This window comes from Poecile atricapillus, chromosome 11, assembly GCF_030490865.1.
Source record: "Poecile atricapillus isolate bPoeAtr1 chromosome 11, bPoeAtr1.hap1, whole genome shotgun sequence".
In the NCBI taxonomy this organism is placed as follows: Eukaryota; Metazoa; Chordata; class Aves; order Passeriformes; family Paridae; genus Poecile; species Poecile atricapillus.
This window is the reverse complement of record NC_081259.1, coordinates 6972228-6992657: the sequence shown is the minus strand read 5'-3', so window position 1 is coordinate 6992657 and position 20430 is coordinate 6972228. Positions and strand designations below refer to the sequence as shown.

General features: G+C 42.0%; 1 protein-coding gene across 1 annotated transcript in view; it reads right to left on the bottom strand.

Moving 5' to 3' along the window:
* Window positions 1–20430, bottom strand: part of AGBL1 (AGBL carboxypeptidase 1) — a 267540-nt gene that overhangs the window by 147323 nt on the left and 99787 nt on the right. The window contains exon 18 of the mRNA XM_058847276.1: window positions 17372–17552. Within this exon, the coding sequence (XP_058703259.1) occupies window positions 17372–17552 (181 nt within the window). The remainder of the gene's footprint in view (window positions 1–17371; window positions 17553–20430) is intronic.

The following is a 20430-nucleotide window of genomic DNA, read 5'->3' as shown; positions in this document are numbered from 1 at the left end:
CACTAAAGATTCTGAATGCTATTAATTTGACCATATAAGACTCTCTCTTATTTAATATAAAACAGTCTACATAAGTAATAGGGGGAAAAATTGTAGTAGCACAGGCCAACAGGGAGCAAAGCTACTTAATGAATTGAAAAGGAAGAATTATTTTAAAAATTCAGGAGAACTACTAGGCCAGAGTTTCCTCAGACTGAGGTATATTGTCAGAGCATCAGAGGGAGGACAGAAAGGGAAATGTGACATAATACCCATCAGAACAGGGCAAACTGAGAATAGCTGACATAAGACACACCCTTTTTCAACAAGTACTACAGCTCCTAAAACACATAGTAGCCTAAATTACTCCTGGGATCTTGGATACCAAGTCTAGGTAATAATTAGTCTACCTGAGAACAGCTGGAGAAACCTTCCTAAATACTGTGTGGAACCTGCCCTCTCTGAGCTACTGTGTTTTGTGATCATAGAATGGTTTGGGTTTGGAAGGGACCTTCAAGGTCATCTTGCCAAAGGCACAGACACTTTCCACTAGAGCAGGTGGCTCCAAGCCCATCCAGCCTGGCCTTGAACACTTCCAGGGATGGGGCATCCACAGTTTCTCTAGGCATCATGTTCCACTGCCTCACCACCCTCATATCAGCATTTTTTCCTAACATCTATTCTAAACTTATTTTATTTGAGTTTGAAGCCATTCCCTTCTGTCCTGTCACTCCAGGCTTGTAAATAATCTCTCTCTTCCTGGCTTCCTTCAGGTACCGAAAGGCCACAATTAGATCATCCCAAAGCCTTCTCTTTCCCATTTTTCTTAACCTTTCCTCATAGCAGAGCTGTTCCAACCCCCTAATCCCCTTGGTGGCCTCCTCTGGGCTGCAGCAGGCTGATCTTCCAGTGCTGGCCCCAGAGCTGGAGGCAGCTCTGAAGGTGGGCTCTCACCTGAGTGGAGCAGAGAGCACAATCCCCTCTCTCCCCTGCTGCCCACACTGCTCTGGACCCAGCCCAGGATGTGTTTGGCTTTTTGGGCTGCCAGAGCACATGGCTGGGTCGTGTCCAGCCTCTCAGCCATCAGCATTTGTTCTTGTCAAACCTCATGTGATTTCCCATGGGCCACTGCTCAGGTTTGCAATGTCAATGTCCCCCTTTGAACCCATCTGATAAAAATGAACTATTTTCAAACAGCCTCTCTACTACCAGGAAACAACAGTCAACAGCTCACCGAGCAGCCCTCACCAGCAATGAGAAGCAATGAGTGTGGAGCTTCCAAGGGCCTTGGTCCACATCATGCTAAAGAGGAACTTTAAAAAATCCCAGTGGATTACCAAAGCAAAAATAAATAAAAATGAAAAGTGGGAGATTGGGAGACAAAAGCTAGAAGGAGAACTGCATGGGGAGAGAGACATTCACAGAGAAGGAAAGGGCAAAAGTGTAGGACAAAGAGAGAAAGATTCTGAACCGAAAAAAAATTAGGATCTAACTCCCTGTGGGGGTAAAGCAAGGGAAAAAACACCATATGCTGGGATAACAAGGAAAAACAAGCAAAATATTTACATTTCTTTTCACATAACTGAAAAGGTATAAAGCTTAAGAGAAACTAGCTTGGTACTCTGGAGGTTTCTCAGTATTGTTTTGTTTACACACAGAGACCCAGGACTTTGCTTAGAGCATCTTGCATTAGCCCCACAGAGCAGAATTACAAATGAGAAACCAGATCATTCTCTGGAAATGTTGCTAATATCAGTCTCCTATGGTTAATAAGCTTCTGCACTGTGGAGGTTTTGGCTGAAAGTTCATGCTGCAAATCCAAATAGCACTGGGCAAACATCGGATTGGAATCCTGGAAAAAATGCCAAACACTTGCACCAAAAACCCAGAAAGATGAGAAAAACAACACTCTCATCATCTGACAATGTTGCTTTTCCTTCCCTGTCTCCTGCAAATACTGAAGAGAATCTCATTTTCAACACACTCCTTGTTACCAAAAATTCTAATACAACACAATTTGTAGACTATAATTATAAACCAGACAGTGAAACATGAAGAAACTGAAGACAACAGCTGTTCTTCAATCCAGAGCTAAGAATACAACACTATCAGTCCGAAAAAGTGGCTACAGCCACTTTTAAACCAGACTTTTAAACCAGAAGAAAAGTAAAAATCAAAGGCTGAGTTTCACTACCCAGCCTGAGATGCCAGTCCATCATTTGTGACTGTAAGCTAATCTGTTGACAGATTGCTCCATCAGGTTACAAGACACTGGCATCATTTATCTGTTACTGAAATGCAGTTAAAACATTCAAATACAATAAAGTGACACCTCTACATCATGTTGGAAGGTAAGCAAGAAGCAGTTATCAACAAAAATTAGTGCTCCAAGGGAGGGAACAGCACAAGTGTTTGATACATCATCAAGGATTACTGCCCTATTTAACAAGATTCCTCTGATGACAGGTAATGACAAAAGTGATGGCTCATGGCCTGGGCTATAGATTTTGCAGACCAAAGCAGAAGATGCCACATGGCCTTGCTCCTCTTCTGAAGGCAGTGCACAGGGCTCACACTTCCAAGGGTTGTCTGAGTTTAGTCAGAATTCAACATCTGGAACAGAATAACTCAAAAGGTGCCATAGCTGGAGTAAACATTAACCTTCACAACATCTGGAAAAGTATGTTCTTGTCATAGCTGCTCTGGATTTTATTTAATTGTTGTGTGGTGTTTTGTAACCTATTTTGTGTTAAGCACACACACTGAAAGCAGAATACATTACAGCATTCTACCAGTGCTCACTGCAGTGAGTTAAAGGATCATGGAGAGATGCATGGAGGGTACAGAGATGCTTTTCTTCACTCTATTGTTTCTTATGACTTCTTATATTAAGTGAAACTGGAATTTACAATTTCTCCCTGCTTTGCTTGTTCACCTTTTCTCCCAGCTTAACTTTTCTTTTTCAGCCTTACCCTTTAGATTTCTTAACCCTGACTATGCCATTCCAAGCACTTCTTTTCTCTGTACTCAGCCAGGTCTGCCTCACTGTGACTTCAGCTATAGGAGTTAGCAAAATTGGCTGCTTTGATTAGAAATGTGTGAGTGGAAGGCAGATAATAGCCTGGTTCTCTACACCTGATCTCCCAGTGAGGGGTCATTGATAGGGGTCAACATCTGAAATAAGTGTCTCATCACATGAAGAGTTTGTGAAGGAAAATCTGTACTGTCAAATGAAGTGGAGCACAGCAGCACTGGGAGCTAGAGGGGCCTGACTTACCTATGTATTTGGGTTGGTTTGTGTTTAGCAAATTTTATTCTAGGAAGGAGCTTCCAGGAACTGTAGAACCTGAAGTCCTGCACTGAACTGCAGCACAGATGCACCTGAGGCACTGGCAACTCCATCCTCCCAGAGAAGGATTTGCCAAAGGCCTAAGGAAGCTGTAGCCACCCTTCTCCAAGTTTATGCTTTCATCCCATATGCAGTCAGGCTACTCTAATAATCTGGAAGCAAGGGGATTTCCTTAAACCAGTACACTGATGGGCTCTGATTAAATTATCTCCAGACTAATTAATTTGTTGATTGACACTTGTAACATGAAGACCATGCCAGATAATTTGACACTGGCCATTGGTGAATCATCAAGTTAAAGCCTTTCCTTTAAATGTAACTGTTATGAATGAAATGTCACATGGTGACATTTGATATTTTGCAGCAATTACTACTGTGCATGTGGGCACATAAGTACCATTTAAGCAGAGTCAGACTCAGGCTTTTAGGAGTTCAGGGATCAAAAGAGACAGACATCTTGTCTAGGTTTATAGACTACATAGCTATTGAGAGTCCATTAATCATGTAGAGGAAAAAACAGCCATTATGGCTAATGAAAAAAGAGATATGGACTCAAGGAGGTTGAAATGGACAGGTGCCTGTTATGCCCCACATCCTTTGATCCTCCTGAGCAGCCACTGGTCCATCTTTCAGTCTGAAATGAATTTTAAAAGATAAAGACCTACTGTTGGGCTAAATGTGACACAGAGAGAAGAAGTCTGAGATCAAGTCACACACTTTCCAACAGTGGGAGACACAGAGCTGCAAAAGCTTGCCCCATTACTGCTGAACTTGAATGGTCAGAACAAGTAGGAAGTGTCCTACAGACAATGTTCCTGTGTCAGAGAGAGTCAAAGCCCTGTTCCTTCCCTCAAGACACTTTAATCACCCTCACTTTCATAACAGCACTTGCGCCTGTGTTTCCCATCTCTCATGCATTTAGGAAACCACAGATCAGGACTTCCTTTCCACTGCGTTTCAGACTCAAACTACCAAACAGAGGTGAAAGGAAAAAAGAGAGGAAATCTGAGGAAAGAGGGAAATTTTGAGGATGTACCAGGGGTCAGAACCTTGCTTCCAGTCCAAAACATGGTTCTAAACGGGCTTTTTTTACAGAGAGCTTAGATGTTTAGGACTTAACTTGGTGGCTTTTTGAAAACTTTTGTCTTCATGATTTTTGAGACAACTGTTGAAACTGAGGTTTATTCTTGACAAAGATGTAAACTTTGGAAGTTTCAGCAGAAAAAGACTTCAAAATTCTCAACTCAAGACTCAGAGGCTATTATGCCCATGAGAACATGCACTTCCAGCTCTCATATGCTGTCTTTTGAGCACACCATTGACCCTACCTACAGCTTCCCCCAGCTGTTTGTGTAGCTGCCTCTCGTTTTGGAGAGTGTTGAGAAGAAGCCAGCATGATGGATAACAGGAGTCCTTTGACATACCATGTCATTTATCACATAACAGCCTCAATCCTGCTAAGGTGGCCTCCTCCATATGTCACTGTCAGCTTCTGTGCCACCGCAATGCATCAAAAAGAAAAGTTTGAATATGAAGCACTGTAATTCCTAAGTCACAGCTCATTGCAGCTTTCCAGACTTGAAGAACCATTCTGTCTATCTGCCAGCTTGTTTGTTTAATTTTCACTGTCTCACATATGTGAGAAATTAAGTCTTCAGTGTGGAAGAAAACCAGAAAAAGTCAGAGGTCTAGCAGAGGGAAGGAAGATAAAAATCTCTAATTCCATCAGGAATCCAATGTGACATTTTGAAGTGGAAAAAGAAAAAGCAGCCTATAACCAAGAGTTATTAGGGAATTAAGAATAAGAATTCTTCCTTCTTCCCACTCAAGGAAAGAGGTTCTCTAATGGGCTGAAAGGTTCTCTAATGGGCAGATGTGAATGAAGCAAGCTTAAAGCAATGCAGATAAGCTCCTGAACTCAGCTGCCTAATGGACACCTATCTCATCTCTTGCACCCCTTGAAGGGTACAAAATGCATTGAAGGCTTCAAGGAAAGCCTCTTGAGATTATCCAGTGGGTCCTGCTTTGGGCTACCTAAATTAACCAGAACTCACCTGCCAGTGCAAGATTTCAGCAAGTTCCCAGGGGACACCTGAGAGGAGAGGGGAGGAGGCTGGAGCCACTGCTCCTCTCTGTCCCTCTGACACAAACACAAAACTCTCTGGGCAGTCTCATGAGCTTTACCACAGATGGCAAAGGAAGCATGAGCCACCCACACTTTTCCATGACCCTGATGGGATGCAGCCTGGCTCAGGTTAATTAAGTTTAATATCGAGTTTGGGCTGCCTGGAGCACTCACACTTCATCCAGTGTTATCTTCCTCTCTCCAGTGTGAAATAGTCAAGGCCATGACTCTTCATTTCTAGTCCCAAAACATTCCTGCAACAGGGTAAGACCCCTTTTCTCAGCTTGCTCTAAGAAACCTCCCTCATCCTGCCCTGCTCATAGCACAGCACACCCAGCACCATCAGGGCATCCATGACTCCTCCAGATGAGTCCAGAACAGGATCATTTTTAGTTCCAGTGTCCTTGAGTGATCCATGACTGAGCACAGCTCCCACATCCAGCCAGGCAAATTGTCCTACCACCCATCCTGTCTGTGAATCACCATTTAGAAAATCTAAGTTATAACCTTCCTTTTCACGTTCTTTTAGCAGGTTACAAAGCTTACTGTCCTGACCCAAACTTGCATGAATCATAGACCCATTTCCCAGGTTGGATAAATTTGCATATCACTTCCAGTGATTCACAGACTCCCCCAGCATGAATGGTGTTAAAACTCCAAGAATTAAGATGTCATTTGGTATCACAATAAGTGACTTAAAATACATGGTTTCCCACTTCCTTGGGTCATTGTCATATAGTCTTAATATATTTCCATTTCACATAGTTTCCTTCCAAAAGGATCACAGGCAAGCTACAGCTTGAAAATTAATCAATGAACCTTTATTATGCTAACCCTTAATAGGATTACTAATATAAAGGAACTTAAACATGAGTTTTTTCCTCAGGAATTGTTTACTGGCAAAGCCTCATCCTTCCGTGACATTCACATTGCTACTGTCCTTTCCCAACATCTACTCTTTCTCAAAGAACAGAAGGAATATTAAACACAATCTTCTTTAAAAGCAGTATTTCCACTTGTCATAAGTCAGATGACTCAAAAGTTCCTATTTTTGGTGCAAATGTCAGTGTGCTGAAGATCTTTGAGCAGTTCAGCTTCAGCCTAATAGCCTTCCATTTCTGTGTCAGATTGGATATCTTCATCCTCTCTTGAATATTTGCAGTAGATGAACTATATAGATATATTAAAAATGTGAAAAAATAAGAGCCTATTGAGCCTCCAGAAAGCCTATGAGCTAAGTCACTAAAAAATCCTTTAAAGGCCTTTGTAGTCCTATAGGCAGCTCTCTCCCTGAAGCTGCAGGATAGAGCTCTGAATCAACAAGATTGCTTCTGCTTTCCTTTGTCTATCAGAGTTTGGCATAAAGACAGACTTGTTTATGTGCATGTAGGGAAAGGAGGGAGCATAAGAATGATAATTCAGCTAGGGGCAAGCCTTGGTCATTATTTGGGCCACTAGGCAATGGGGTTGAATTATGGCTTGCCGTGACACTATCCTAAATAACTGTTAGTAGGAAATATTATCTTACAATACAGAAACAATTACAAGAGTTAACCATTTGGAAAAGGAAATCATGCTGCTGAAGATCTGCCATTCAGCCACCACAGCTCACAATCCTCAGATTAAAATAGAAATTTCAAAGGGAAAAGAAGAGAAATCAATCCAAGTTTATGTCCAAGTAATGCAACATGTTTTTAGGGTAGCACACACCAAAACATATGCATATTTGTGTTGCTGATTTGCACAAACCCATTCTCGTAGGATGAACATCATAATTGAAAATGAGAGCACAAATGGCCACTTAAATGCCTAAACCCCAGCTTGAGTAATTGTGCATGCACACATATATCTGTTTTTCAAGCGCAACTGCATCCTTTCAATCCTGGCAATCTGGATCAAAATGGTTTCTATTAGCATTATATATGCATTTACATGCATAGAATACTGTATCATTTGGACCTCAGAGCTTTTGGCAAACCTCAAATCTAACTCCTTATTTAGGTTTCCATGAGGTTTGAGCAAGAATTAGCAATGACAGAGTTGTACCTGCACCATATCTAGTTTGAGGAGAATTAGATATCTGCTCTTTAGGGACCAACTCAATCTGAGACTGCATGGAAAATGATGGTTTTGGAGCTGCCACATGTGTTTCTCAGAGATTAATAAAATACTCAGGGAAAAACACAAAACAGAAGGGGGTTGATTGCACCTAAGTGATTTATTTTCTGTGCTTTGCAACATCTGCTGCAGACCTGGTTGTCACAATTTCTACCCAATGGCCTGAAACCAGAAACCCACAACATTCACAAGGCAATGGGTCCATCAGTTATGAAAGAGCCAAGTCCAAAGGAGGGGCAGAAAGCAACACCTGAAAATAAAGCAGGTGCTTTGTTATGGCACTTTGAGAGCAAAGATATAACAAATAAACTTCTGTCATCAGTCCACACTGCCAGAACAGACACTCATCAGTAAAAACAGAGAGAAAGCAATTAACACTGTCAAAGACAGTTCATTAGAGAATGATCCACTCCAGGTGGACTCCGAAATTGTGTGGGATCTGCTTCTCCACCTGGATCCCTACAATCTATGGGGCCTGATGGGATTCATCTGAAGATCTTCAAAGAGCTACTGATATTGGAAAACCTTTCTCAATGATTTTTGAGTAGTCTTGGGAATCCAGAGAGGTTCCAGATGACTGGAAGCTAGCAAAAAATTGTCCCAGTTTTCAGGAAGGGCAAGAAGGAGCACCCCAGAAACTACAGGTCTGTCAGTGTCACAGGTTTAGGTCAGATAACAGGAAAACATTTTTACCCAGAGAGGGGCTGGGCACCAGAACAGACTCCCCAGGGAACTGGTCACAGCACCAGCCTGACAGAGCTCAAGAAACATTTGGACAATACTCTCTGGCATATGCTGTGACCCTTGGAGTGTCCTGTGCAGGGCCAGGAGCTGGACTCGATGATCCTTATGGGACCTTCTTGGCATATTCTGTTATTCTGTGATAAATAACAGCCGTGAGCTGGGCTTTTGTTCTGATAAGAAATTGTGTAATGAAAAGATACACTTTGATTTGAAGTATTTCTACTGTTTACAACAGTAGAGCAACAGAGTCTTTTTCTTAATATTCTCCTTTTTATTTACATTCCCAGCTGTATCACTGTTATGAGCCTGAAAGCTCAAAGCCATTGATAGGGACACTATTTGATTTTTGAATAGACTACATGCTGGATGGGATTACATCCCATTCAAAGCTGTCTAAAGATAGACAGAGAAGTAGCACAGTTCAAGGGTGCCCTCACCTGCATGTCAGGGAAAGCAACAGAAATTATTGTGACTTCAAACACTTAGCTGTTCTCAACCTGAAATCCAGCATGTGCACAAGACCAGACAATGAAGTTATTCAAAAGCAAACTCTCTTTTATGTAACGTGCATGTTCTGGAGGGGAAAACAACTGTTCTCTCGCTGTCCTTGAATTGCCAGGCTCAGCCTCTACATGGGTTTACAGCAGGACACTTGACAGGTAAATCTACAGACTTTGGTTTGGCTATTCCATGCAGATGGTTCAACCCACAAAGTGTCAGCTGCCTTTCCAGAGATCTCAGTATAACCCAAAATATGTTATTTTTGTCATCTAAAAATATCCATGAGAAGTATAGCTTAGTCCTAATCTCCCACAGCTCCTTCTACTTCACGTTCAGACCTTGTGTCACCTCTCTGCTCTCACAGATGTAATCCAGCCCTGCTTTGGCTAACATTATATCCATCTAAGCATAGAATTCACTGCCACTCAAACGAGGTACTAGAGATTTCGATTATATAGACCAAGATCTGTTAGAAAATTGGATGGGAGATCACCAATTTTTTTTCGCATCACTGGAGCAAGGACTTCAAGTCATGATAGTGCACTGTAGAAATGACTGATTAATGCAATAAACTATGTGGCCACATAAAGCCTCTTTCCCTGGTTCTTCTCATTTCTGAATGGTATTAAAATAGTTTATGAGTGTTCAGCTCCTTTGCACTTTACACCCTCTTATGTGCCATAACTGTTAGAGGGAAGACAGAAAAATCATCACTTTTTTAATCTTTGCCTTTTGTTTTTATGCTAATGACCTTTTGTTATCCAACAGACAGTGAATACAGGAAATATTCATCATGAAGTGTGTTTTCATTAATGTCATTCCTGTTACTGCTGGCAGAAGACACCACAGACCAGGAGCTAGAACTGAAAACCAAACTTCTGCTTTAGGCAGTGCTCCACGAGAGCCAGAGTCCCTGGGAGGACTGGTACTTCCCTCTCCTTTAAAACCTGAGCTTATGAGCATTTTGGGAGAAAAATGGGACAACATGTGAAACAGGGAAGGAAACTGCTACATGCTGTCATGGAATGCAGCTGGAAAGAATTCTTACACTCACACCTTGTTACTGCCTCATAACTTAAAAAAAACCCTCCCAACAAAACCACAAAACTGCATTACATGAAGATACTGACCTGATTAGGAATTGTTACGTGTGTATGTTTAGCAATAAATCCTTTTTCCTATTGGAATTCTATGACATATACATATATACATACAGAGTAGAATACAGCAGCTCTTCTCCAACTGATGGGAGTCCTTAAGTCTCTGTTATTTGTGGCAGACAAAGAAGAGCAATCAAAAAGGTGAATTAGGACCTAGACTACATTGTCCACTACCACTTCTCTGTGTTCTGCTTTCCCAGACACTGAAGGATCCTGGGGGATATCATGCAACATGTAACAATTTTAAATAAGGACACAACTACTGGTTAAATTCAATAAGCCAGTTCTAAAACACTATGGAAAAGTTTCTCACTTATGCACTCTGAATACAGCATAATTTCCAAGGAATTTTACATCATAAATCACCCCTGTTTCCATACAGAAAACACCAGCACAGTTACCTGAGAGTCCTTACCAAAGTTATGGTATCCTGGAGGTAGGATGTGCTCAAACACAAACTTCAGAGCTGTGTGCACAGACCCAAGGTGCACAACCACTGCAGCTCTTTTCCCTGCCACTGTCACCCCCTGCTTCTTTATTTTCTCCCCTCAGCTCAAACTTGAGCTATACAACTTCAAGAGCCCTTTTTTTTCTACCCCTTCAAGACTCTGAGCTATTTTGCAGGATTAAAACTGTGCTGCACCTTTTTCCTCACTCCCAGCAGTGCTGCTCATTTAGGCTGCAGAGAAGGTTTTGATTTCTCACCCTCTCATTGCAGTATTGACTCAATTTTCTGTTTTTTATTTTCTTGATGCTTCTGTGGGACATTCAGCTGGGTTTATAAAATTAGGATGGCAATTTGCTGAAACCACTGGAGCAAATTTTGTCTGTGTAATTACCCAATTGCATGTGCAATCACACAAGCCATGTGCACAGGTAAACAATTCAACTTCAGCTGGACCTCTGTAGGTACATTTTTGCACAGCAATTTTGAAAACATGAGCTCTCAAATGAAGCTTATTTTTGTAGATAAGGCTCTTCATCACTTTTCTACAAACACCATTTCCACTTGCCAGTCTGTTTCCCCAACCCAAGGTCATTTTACATCCCCTCTCCTATCACAGTATTTTGCTAGCTTTTAATGCTACATTTGAATAACAGATTCCAAAGAGAAGGAAGGGGAAAAGTGAGAGAGAAATACACAAATAAATAAAAAAGTTAAAGAACAACATTAGCCAAAACACAAAGCTAACCCAGCATAGAATTTTTTAAAAGCAAAGTCATGGAAAATCAGCTTTACACTTGCAAACCTAAGCTCCTGATTTTTTTGTTCATAAGCTTTCAAAAATTTCAGTGCATATTTCACAAAAAAATTATGTGTTTTAATACTTAAAAGGGCCAAATAGCCACATAAAATGAGAAATGTCACTTGGAACTCCAGGGATGTCCAGTTTTCATGGTGAAAGAAACTGCCTGATTTATTACACAGGGTAATATATGAAGGTATATTACAGGAGACAATAACCTTCATTCCCAGGCAATTTCAGCTTTCCAGGTAGTGTGGATATTGCAGTAAAGTACTGGACATTCTTCATTGCATCTATAAAAGTGAAGTTTTTACAATTTCATTTTGTGGACTTCTCTTTCCCATCCTATGAATAACAACTCCATCTCTACATCTGTAGCTTCCAACCGTTTTTAACTCAGGTAAACAGACTTGATCTTCAGATGGGTGCTCAAAAGAGCTCCTTTACTTGTGATATTAGTTCAATTCCAAAGTATTCAGCTTTGATATTGGTATTTGATGTCTACATATACCAAAATCAGCTACAAGGTACCATCCAAGTTCAGCAGCAATTACACCTCAGTGTAAATCAGCTTATGCAGCCAGCCGGGCCAGGGTTTGCATGTATGTCCTGGAAATCCCAAAAAAAGGTATAGAGAGATTCCTGATTTTTAATACCTTTCCCCAGTTCCTGCACTGGTGATACTGATCCTTCACAAACTCTCATCAGGTGGCTGTGGGAGTCATTGCATCAGGACACTTTCCCTGTGCCAGGGTGTAAACCTGAAGAAGAGCTGCAACTACACAGCTCGGAGCTCCATGAAGTGCCAGGGCTGAGATGCTGGGTCAGGCTGCATGGAGCCAACAGCCCAGCATCCTCTTCATTCCCACCAATCCCTCACTGCACAGCCCGTGGCAATAATGCACCAGGCCCTAACAAGGCACCAGCTGCTCCTTGCCTGTCTCTCCACAGAGCCCAGCACAGGCACAATTGTGATGGGAATAATATCCCTCAAATGGGACTCAAATAAGCACAATAACAAACAAAAGGGATAATGACACACAATCAAGCTAACAAGAATTATAATATAATTCAATCATCTCATTAACTTTACTAAAAGCCAGCTTTGTTCACCAGTCTCCTGGCTCCTGAAAATGTCTTCAAAGGAGTGCACACATGTGATTACAAACTCACATCATCAGTTAGGAGAACAGACACGAATGCAGAACAAAGGGATTCCTTTCTGAGCCTGTGGAACAACCTATTCATATCTAATACTCATTCTAACTTGAAAATGCAAGGTAGAACCTATCCAAAAGTAAATAGTTCCCAAAGGCTAGAAGCTGAAGTGTTTAGTAGTCCAAGGCAGTAACTGAGCCCACACCCAGTGATTTTTGCAGTAAAATTTCCAGGTGACCTTGCATCAGCAGCATAAATTGTACAGGAAAGAGCACAGGGACACACACACAACTCATTGGGCACCTTTACTGTTTCAGAGCTTACAAAGACTGCACATGCTTTAGCAATTGGCAGCTGGGGGACTGATGAAATGCGGAACAATGCCTTGGATCCTCCAGTTTTTAATATGGCCATTAACTAATTAGATTTCATGACTATTTAGAAGACAGATGTTATTGCAATCTCCATTCTATTAGCAAGAAAAATATGGTACTTCCATGTGAAACCTGCCAACATAGGAATGAGGCCCCTGAATTTAAACAAACCCTAGATCCTGCCCACACCACACTTCTTAGTCAAAAAGCAGCAGTTGTGTTGATCAGTTATTAGGCTGGACACTGGGACAAGCAGTTATAAGCAACAAATTGTGTTCATTCTCTGGGTCAAACTCCTGAAAGCACATGGGATATGCTGAAGATAAAAGGAATTGTAGCAAAGCACCCGAAATTCCAGCTATACAGCTTCTGAGAAACAAAACCACCAAGCAATAAAGCCAACTACTGACACAAGGCTGGTGCTGAGTCCCACAGACAATGATATTGCACAGGCTCCTCTTTTAGAGGCTCAGGCACACTATAAATTAGGTGAGGGTGTTAAAACAACAGCTGGCTGCTAATTAGTCACAGCCCCCCTCAGCAGGGTATCAGCAAAGTGGCAGAGAACATCTCAAGTAAATTAAATTTTAAAAAATCCTACTGCAATCACTCCCCTGACAGACCCTTCCTCCATCTCCCCTCTCAGCTTTTTATTTATTGTAATTACTTTAGTAATAAGATTTGTTTCCTTGTTATTATATATATTACCATGCAGGGCAACAACAACAACAACAAAAAATAATAGCTGGGAAGAGTTATGGAGCTTATTTATCTCCTTGGCTGTTATTGGGCCGTTGGGTGGAGAGAGCAATGAGGAGGTGGGGGCCTGGGAAAAGCAGTAAATAGAAAAGAAAGCATATTCCTCGGGAGCAGAGACATATGGGGGCATATTTACGAAGGAGGAAACACTGACAATGAATGAATAGAGCTAATAACTCAGGGGGCCCAGCAGCCCTGGCTGATAAAGGAAGGAATAAACAATCCTGCACTGGAAGTGCTGTCAGAAGGGAGAGTCCTGGGGTGCAGCTGTCTGCAGGGGCACGTTCATCACAGAAGGAGAGCCAAGGATGGGCTGTCACATCAGCACAGCATAAAGGGCCTTGGATGAAACTGGGGCACCTTCCACAGCAGAGAGGAACTCAGACAAGTGTGTGGTGCAGGGCCAGACACCGTTTCTGGTTGTTCCACCAAGGAACAATTCACAGAAATGAGAGCTAAGAAATACTGCAGCTCATATTTTATCTCGTGCTGTGCAGGCACTAGCCACATTTGGTACCCCTAAGCTCTCAAATCCATCACTGCTCTCTCAGAGGAAGGCAACAGAAGCAACACCCGAGGCTCCAAAGCAGCAAAGAGCTGTAAAAAATTCTGCTCCAATCGAGGAAAATTAGCTGACCCTTCATCTCCACCTCCCAGAGCCACCAAGCATTCCAGTACAGATATTCACAGAACTTGCACCTTTGTCATCTCTGAGGTTTTAAGAAAAGCACCAGTGCACACTCTTGCCACCTTTCCATGTGTGTCTCAGAGCACAGCAGTGTACTGAGGGTTGAGTCTTTCACAATTTACAAAATGCTCATTTTTTTATCCAAGTATGCCTTGCCTTCCACATATGCCTACCCAACTACTTCTGGCAAGGTGGTGACAATTTAGGTGCAGAACTTCTGAAGAAAACATGGGGACAGATTCATAGAGCATGTCAATGAGCAGCACAAGACTCCTGTAGCACTTCTCTCCTAGAGACAGATTCCTTTAATTCAAAACCACTCCTTTCCCAGCCTTCTCACATCTCTGAGCCATCCTTAGAGAAACAGACACATCATAGATTAACCAGTCTGGAGAGAGCCTTTGGAGTGTGTTTGCAGAGTGCATGGCACCAATTTAGAATTAAACTTCTCCTTCAACCCTCTGACCACAGAGAAGCAATAAAGAGAAGGGGGGATGTCTGCAGTTGTACAGCTTTGTGTGACATCACCTCAAGATTTAGTCCTTAAGGATGCAGCTCAGCATCACAAACTGACTCCTCAGACCAGCCATTAGCTCTTTTTTCCTGTCCCTGATCCTTTCTGCCTCTTATTGCCCAGGGAACACGATGTGTCCATTCAGGAGAGTAAGCATTAATAGAAGAGAGAAAAAGGTCATTTATACAAATAGTGTGTTTGGGTATAGAGACAAATGTGCTGCTTCTTCTCCTCTTAAGATCATCCTTCCAAACAGAAGGTTCCAAGGGTTAAGTGGGAGCACACTCCTGTTTTCCTTTGTAGTTTTTGAGAGTGTGCAGAAGAAAACTGTTCTAGAAGAGATTTTAGTGGGCATTTCTATCTCTTTATTTCAGTAATTGTCAAAAAAAATGAAGCTTTTCTCTGATAGGTTTGAGGAGGTAATGCACAAAGTCCCTGAATAAACAAGGAACAGAGAGGATCAATTAAAGTGGAGGGACAGAAAATCTTACCTGCCTCACCTTGGAGAAGCAAAGCTTACTCATCAGCCTGTGCTGGGTGAGGGCAGGTGCAGGAGGGAAGAGGATGTTTTTAAAACAGATAAAGACCAGTCCATGACTATATTCCAAAAGAAAAATCAGGATTTCCTCTACCTAGCTGCTAGTACGGTTACCCCATGGCTTTGAAGAAATCATGCAGCTTCCAATAAATTCCCTTCATCTAAAAAAGACTCACCAGCTCCCATCTCCACTCATTGCTTCATTAATTTACAAAATTCATCAAGTTCTTTTCAATGAAAAGCCTCTTTGATTCAACAGGAGGGAAGAGTGAGAAATGGGAATCAGATGAAGAGAAAAAGGAAACATTAAAATCAGGTAAAGGAAGAGGAAGAATGTGGAAACTCTTGCACACTCCCACATGCTCTTACACACCCACACACACTCTTGCATGCTACCAGTAAACCTGAGGCCCAGAACAAAACTATTTATTTAATATAGGTGGGACCAAGGCTACTAAAAAGCATACATATAAATAAACAAGAATATGTGGGCCATGGGAGGCTTCACAAGAGAGATTTATTTAATTAAAAGCATGAAGGAATTGTTTAATCTCCTCCACAGGCCTAATGATCAGTAAAGGAGACGTGGCCAAGTCCTTGTTTTCCTGGTCCTATCCATTTAAGATTCAGTAAAACTTTTCCTCATCACCAGATTTAACAACTGTTCAAATTCATCTGCACCACAGCACACAAAATTCCCTCCTGTGTGACACAGGACTGGGCCATACCCTTCATTCAGGGGTCACCAAGAGCTACATTCTCCCTCCTGAAGGTCCCTTCTCTGCTACACTTGATTGTGACAGCTGGAGGAAAAGGTCAGCCATTCCCTGCACTCCTGCATCTGATGGGAAATTTAACTAAGCATACTGAGAGGAAAAAATAAGGGGGAAAAGACATTTTTTGAAGAAAAACAAGAATTGTTTTTCTTTTTCTTTCTGTCTGTGAGGATCAAGAAAGCATTTGGTGCCAAGAGAGGCTTTGAATACCCTGGGGCAGTACCCAGCTATTCTCAACAATCCTCCCAGACTTCTGGCAGACCCAGGCCCTGGGGAGCACAGCAGCCCAAAAGCTGTGACTTCACACACTAGAGACTGTCAGAAAAGCCCAAGGTGCTCCCTGGTGAAGCACTTACCCCAAACTCAAATGAGTCTGAAACCCAGTTCAATGCAGTTGTTACTCAGGATTTGCTTTCCTGTTCCTGCAACACTCAGCACAACCCAGCCCCAAAGCAGGTGTGGGACTGTAGCTTAAGGAAAGTTGTTCCTCTACATTTTGCTGTGTTCCAGTGCTTGTTTCAGCCCACCTTTCAGCTCTTACATTTGTCAGCTGCTCCTCTGCAATAAGCTGGGGACACAGTTGTTAACTCACTGCCACTCCACAAACACCCAAAGTGAACAAAGTCCACTGTCCACAGAGAGCAGTAGATTTGGTTTCCAGCAAAGTGCAAGCCTACCTTAGCTTAGTGCCTCTTCAAGGCTTCCCACAACATTTACTGCAGCTCAACATATTAGAAGCAGAGTTGTACCTTTTTCCAGTCATGTACAGGGAGAGGGAAGTTAGTGTGGGTGGAGAGGGAGGGTATAAGGTAAAGAATGCAAAAAGGAATCAATATTTCCCAAGATCAGATTCAGCATCTCTTAGGAAACGTGGGAAGGAAGATTGAAAAGAAGGTGGGAGAAGGAAGAAGGTTCACTATACAGAAATATTTCTGTGAAAATTTAAGAAATCCTCATTCATCCTCCCCCCACCAGGTTATACAAAGCATTAATTACAGCCAGTTTTTCCCAAGCATATCTGCTTTGCAGCTGTATTCTGCCCTGCTGTTTTAGCAGAATGGATAAACCTCCATTTGTCAGTAAAGCTCCTGTGTCCCCAGCACCACTAATACTCTTCCCAGGGAATTGCAAGATCTTGTGACCACAGACAGTGCAGAACCACACACACCTGACAAAAGCAGGACAGCACTCCAGGCCATGTCTCACATTCCCATTTTCCATACAGGACTGATAACAGGATGAATAAAACACGGGGCAAAGGGAATTCTCCCAGCACAAACATTGAAGGTGAGACCTGCTGGGTGCACAGACAACCCCCAGAATCAGCACCTCACAACTCACTTGCCATTGATGACTCCGTCAGGATTAAGCATGGGCACAATCTTGAAGATGAAACATTTCCTCAGGAGCTCAGCAATGGGATCACTGCTCACCAGGAACTCCAGGGTCCCCTTCATCACCCAGCTGGCATTGCTCTCCCCAGGGTGAACACGGGCTGTGAGGAACACGTAAGGACGGTTGCCTGCAAAACAAAGCAAAAACACCCCTAAACTAAGCAGGGATTTTCTTTGAGAGTAAGATCTTTGCAAGTGGATTTTATTCCTTTTGGACTTAGGTAACAATCCAAAACTCATTCTAAGGAAAATGCATCCCTAGATATTCCAGATATTTTCTCAAGGTGCTATTTATAAGCTGTTCACAGATTTGGTCCTCAGAACCACCACAGAGCCTGTTTCATCCCAATCTCTCTGCTTATTCTGTGATGACTTAAGTCTTTACATGCACCATTAGAAAGCATTCTGCAGGTGCAGGTTACTGCCTCTCCAAATAGCTTTACCATACTTTTTAGCAATTATTGAAAGTTTGATCCCATCAAATTCCATTAAGGTTTAAAAGGCAGCAAGAAATGATTTAATTTTCTAAGGTCCTGCTCCACTTTCAGTATTTCACTATTAACAACTCAGAACTTTCTAAATATCTGAGCAGATTTGCCCACCCAAAAGGGGCTCCAAGCACAAGCAAGCTGCCTGATCTCTGGAAATAATTTGTGCTGTAGGGTCAAAATCATAATTAATTGAACTAAACTGATATAATTAAAGAAAATGGACTAATATGTTCACCAGAGCAGCAGAGGTTGAGTACTCAAACCCAACCATTATTTCATAACAATACAACAAAAGGTAGAAGTAACAACGCACATAGCTAAGGCAAGCTGTTGCTTTTGGTGGAAAGACTTTTTCATTTATATAAAATTTAGATGCTCACTCAGATTAGAAAGGCTGATTTTCAGAAGTTGCAACTAGAAGAGTTCATTTGTTTCTAGCACTACTTTCATGCAGGGGAAACATAAACTGTGCCAATCTGAGGAAGGGGAGAGGATTTGAGGGTGTTGCTTTAAAAAAAAAAAAACCACAAAAATAACAAAAAAACAAAGAGTAAATCGAATCTTTACTAAACAGTTCATTGATAATCTCTACTGAACCTATTTCAAAACAGACTTGCAACTTAACAGCAAAAGTTTCCTTGTTATCAGCTATGTTATTTGCTGTTCCTGTGAAAAAGCCACTAAACACATTTGGTCTGGTTACAAGTCTCCAAAAACTCTCAGCATACATATGCTTAGAAAAAAACCCAAGTTTGACAGCAGATCCTTTGAAGATCCCATCTGTGCTGAGCACACTTCAGGGATGGGCCAAAGAAACAGGAGAAGGCAGAAGGAGACACCTGCCATACACAGAAAATAAAAGGAAAGGAGAAGGCAATTATCTGTCTTTAAATGATCCTTTTGTGAGCATTCACTATCACAAGTCAGCCTGACAGATTTACTTCAGTGGAAAGTTTTATCTGTCAGGGCATCACAGCCGTGCCAGGGCAGTTTGTCCCACTCAATCAGGCAACGTCAGAGCTCAGGCTCCGTTCCCTTGGAGAACTGAAGGCTCCCAGTGACAGAACTGGGAGAGACAACAGGGCAGAATGCAAAACCAAAGGCATCAGCTGAGTGCCCGTGTAAACAAATGCTGAATTAGCACCTTACATACCTTTGCCCTTAGCTCCCAAAGCCATCCTTCAGTTTCCAAATGCTTTACAAATCATTAATCAATCATAATAAAACAGGGATGTAGAAAACCTTCCCCAAAAATATAGATGGTACTAAAGAGCTGTTTAGCTGTTCGTCCGACCAAGAAAAGGCTGTGTCAGAGCTGGGAATACAGGTGAAATTTCTCATTTCACATTCAAACAAGGAATAAGCATTAATTTCTCTCCTTTACTGTATATTCTGCACAGTTCTGCTCAGTATATACTTTACAGCCCAGTTTAGTCACATCATACAGGGACACACTCAGATTTGGAAATAATCCCACATCCATGCTTCCCTCTTAAGCAGTTGGTGGGCACTAGAAGGGTGAACTGCTCTCCCAGCTCAGAGTTCATACAGAGCAATCCTGTTCTGGTCCAGTAAAGCAACTGGGACTCTGTTTCTCAATACCCACATATTAGGCTTTTATCGTTCTTACATCTCTCCATACTGGAGGGGTTAGTGCATTTTCATCAGTGTGTACTCATAAGTTCCTTAGGCACTTATGGACTGCAAAAGACTCCTTTAGCTCCTGCAGAACAAGGCATTCTGATTTTTTCCCCCAAAATTAAAGTACACTAGTTCTATTCTTCTCCAGCTAATTGTGCATTACCATCTACCTTAGTAATGCCTTATAATAGCAACAAACAAAAACCAGATTTCACAAAGACATCAGCTGCATTTTGCTATTTCCAAACATTTTCTCCTTTGTCCCATTCACCATGATTTAGTGCTGTTTTGCAGGCTCATTGCTGAGCTAAACTTACGGGGCTGTGCAGTTTGAGCTGGGAATGAGGCTCCTGAGGACTTCTAATGGACAACAGCTGTAAATAGCATAGTGCAAAATAAAATGTGCTCTCTTTTGCAATTGGTGAATACAGCTTTAACAACTCTTACCTCTTCTGGATATTGGTACAGAGCTCAGCATTTCAATTGAGAGGCTCATTCCTCAGTCAAAGTAAGAAAAATTAAAAGAAAACCTCTAAGCAACAGTTTTCTCATGTCAAAAACCCAGGACAATTTGCCATAATTCTACTAATTGCAATAGCACGGGGCTGGCAGAGACCTGAGTTCTGCTGTTTCTCTCAAGGCTCATCAAAGTCAAGCACATCTTACTTAGACTCAATGTTGGAAAAGCTCCTGGAGCGTCCAGATTTTAAACCCCAGGAAACATGAAGGCAGGGAAAGAGACCAGAGATCACCTACACTGTTCTCCTGTGGGTGACAACTGGAGGGCCCCATTGCCTGCAGGTCCAGCCAAGGAAATCTCTCTATTCCAGTGAAAGTTTCCTTTGAAAGATCCCCTCCTGCCAAGCACATCCGC